This window comes from Malus domestica, chromosome 05 (assembly GCF_042453785.1).
Source record: "Malus domestica chromosome 05, GDT2T_hap1".
Taxonomy (NCBI): Eukaryota; Viridiplantae; Streptophyta; class Magnoliopsida; order Rosales; family Rosaceae; genus Malus; species Malus domestica.
In genome coordinates this window covers 14,801,951-14,804,876 of record NC_091665.1, presented here as the reverse complement: position 1 = coordinate 14,804,876, position 2,926 = coordinate 14,801,951, and the positions used below count along the sequence as shown (strand labels likewise).

Below are 2,926 nucleotides of genomic sequence, written 5' to 3'. Positions count from 1 at the left end.
TTGATTTAACGTCTTTAGCCGGACGCATCTTTCCTTTAAATTTCCCTCGGCTCCATTTGAACCTAAAATCAAAGAAAGAAAAATCAATCAAATATCAAAAGTAAAATACACAAACACCAATATAAACATAAACAAAAACAAAAATAAAAGGATTAGCAAAGTTGCTAATCCCCGGCAACGGCGCCAAAATTTGATGCGAGAATTACTTGACACACAAATTAAACCCTCTTTTTGACAATTGTAGTATAGATGTAAGTAGGGTATCGTTCTAGGCCGGGGATTAGGAGGGATTGCTAATCTATTCTAAATTAATTTAAAAATATTAAATAAGACTCAAGGACACAAAACTAGGCTAAAAACTCTAATAACTCGAAACACACTTAAAATGACTCAAAATAATGAAAATAATTAAATTAAACACTAGGAACTGAAATGGACGGAAATTAAATTAAAAGACTAACAATAAAGAAAACTAACTAAATAATATAATTTAATAATAGATGGGTGTTTGGTTTTGATGAAAAGTACAGAATTGATAAAAACATAAAATTAAGGTAAAATGATAAATGACGGACTAGCTAGGGGGTTCTTCTCCACACATGACACATATGCAACCTAAATTGATTTTCAGTTGTTCTTTCAATAAATTGTGAATCTCAATACTCCAGATTAACCGTGAACAGCACTTTTTTAATCTTCAAGTTTTCCTTAAGTTATTGAATTGGACGGAAAAACGCATACAACAATTCAAAACATTCTTCAAAAGTCCCCTACGTGAAAAGCACAATAGCGATACAATCAAAGATCATTAAACTTTGTGAAAACTATAAGCATTGACGAGGCATTCGTAACTATGAAAAGCATGATACTCTTGCCAAGAATTTACTTAACGTGATTGTGACTAGCAACCTTTACTACTTGTGAAAATAAGTTCATAACGATTAGGTGAAATTCACTTATATTCTAGCATCAAATTCATGCATGTAAATTAAGCGTGCACTCTCAACCAACATACACAAATCAGTTTTTATACGAACGGATAAGTAAATTGAAATCACAACTTATGAAATCACAACCGAAGGTAATCAATTCATATTACAAATATATTCATGGTTTCGAATTAACCTCTAGCCAAAATAAAATTAATTACACATTATTAAAACAAAAATAAAATAGAAGTTTGGAAAGATTTAACCGAGAGCGAGAGTGTTTCTGCTTCCTGTGCGCTGACCTCCTTCGTTCTGCCTTCTTCCTGACCTCCACGTCAGCTCCTGGCTCCCACGCTGCTCTGACTTCTCCTCTCGTCTCACCCAGTCCGAGTCCTCCTCGGTTTTCTGCTGCAGCAAGGCAGCTGTCTGCTCCTCTTTCCTCTCCGCAGCTTCACGCTGCCCAAAGGGCAGCCCTCTGCCTTCCACCAATTCCCCCCCCCCCCGGTTTCTTCTTTTCTGCTTTCCTTTCCGCGTCAGTCTCCCGCTGCCCGTCTCTCCTTGTTCTGCCAGTCAAGCTGCCAAAGGCAGCTTGTGACCTCACCTCATGCTCAAGCTGCCCCGTTTCTGCCTCACTGCCCTCTCCTTTGCTCTCTCCACTCTCACGCTGCCCAAAAGGGCAGCTCCCTGTGCTCACCCTGTCCCTTTCGTCTCTGCGAGCTGCCCAAAGGCAGCTCCCTTCTCCTGCTATGCTCACGCTGCCCGTGGCAGCTTTTGCTTCTCTCCCTCTCTCTTTGTTTATTCCTCCCCTCCGTACTGACTCTCTCCTTCTTCTTTCCCCGCTTCTGCGTTGGATTCCTCTTTGTGGACTCCTGTCCGTCTGTCTCCACCTCAGTTTCTCACGCTGCATTCCACTTCTCCCTACTTCTATTATTTTATTTCCCACTTTCTATCCCTTTCACTTATTCTATTCTTTTCTTTCCTTTCTTCCAATCCCACCCGTCAGTCCACTTCTCTCCCCATTCTATATTTTCCTCGTGTTCTCTTGATGTCCAATCCGTGAGTCTCCACTTGTTTTCTCATTTTCGTTATTATAGGCCATATACTCACCAGATTCAATATAAGGGATTTTATCTACACAAAAGCCACAAACAATACCATGATTTTCATCTACTTCAAATACATGCACACATTTACACACCTACTCAAATATAAATGTGAAACAATAGACCAATAGAAATGCAACCATAGTAACTAAAGCCATTATTATATCAATTCAAATATAATTAGCAGATTCAAGTAACAAATCCAAAACCAATATTCTTTCTGTTTATTATTTAAAACTCATTTGTGCTATTTTTATTTTCTTTGCATAACAAATCCTATAAACACAAAAATAACGTAAATAGCTCAAAAATATAAGGAACTAACTAAGAAAAGACGAGTGAATTCGAAGTAAAAATATATATAAATATGATCCGATCAATCATATAAGCACAAGACACACATTGGATAGTAGACATGAGAAAATAAACTATCAAACCAAACAATGTGGTCAAGAGTATTAGATTAGAGAAGGACCGTATTGCATTTGTAATCTCGAACTGAATAGGTTCTCTAACCTCTTCTGATTAGCTTGGGTAACCATGATATGCTGCTAGGTGTCACTCATGGTTTGTGGAAGCCCTAAACGTGTATAATCACTAAAGGGAGAATTGAAAATAGTTTCAATTCACAATCGATGTAAAATGGTTTTAATCGCCCACTACCTCGCTAAAAGGAACCTAATGGATCGCACACCGTGAAAGGTGGAGATTGGAGATTAAACGGAAATGAGTAAGAATGATTAAATGGTTTAATCATTTATTTATGGCAAGGATTAATTAATATGTTAATTAATCAAACGAATAAGTTCGTTAAAGACTTCGGGATAGTTTTGGACCTTAAGGCCCAATGGGCTTCGAACGTCAAGCCCATTAACTTAAGTTGTATGACAATTT

General features: G+C 37.6%; 1 protein-coding gene across 1 annotated transcript; it reads right to left on the bottom strand.

The window, feature by feature from the left end:
* Positions 1-1,190: 1,190 nt before the first annotated feature.
* LOC139196077 (uncharacterized) lies at positions 1,191-1,836 on the bottom strand. Its single transcript, XM_070821740.1, has 2 exons — positions 1,531-1,836; positions 1,191-1,385 (listed from the first exon to the last, which is right to left on the bottom strand). Exons 1-2 carry the CDS (start codon positions 1,834-1,836, stop codon positions 1,191-1,193), a joined length of 501 nt encoding a protein of 166 aa, XP_070677841.1.
* Between the last annotated feature and the right edge of the window lie 1,090 nt (positions 1,837-2,926).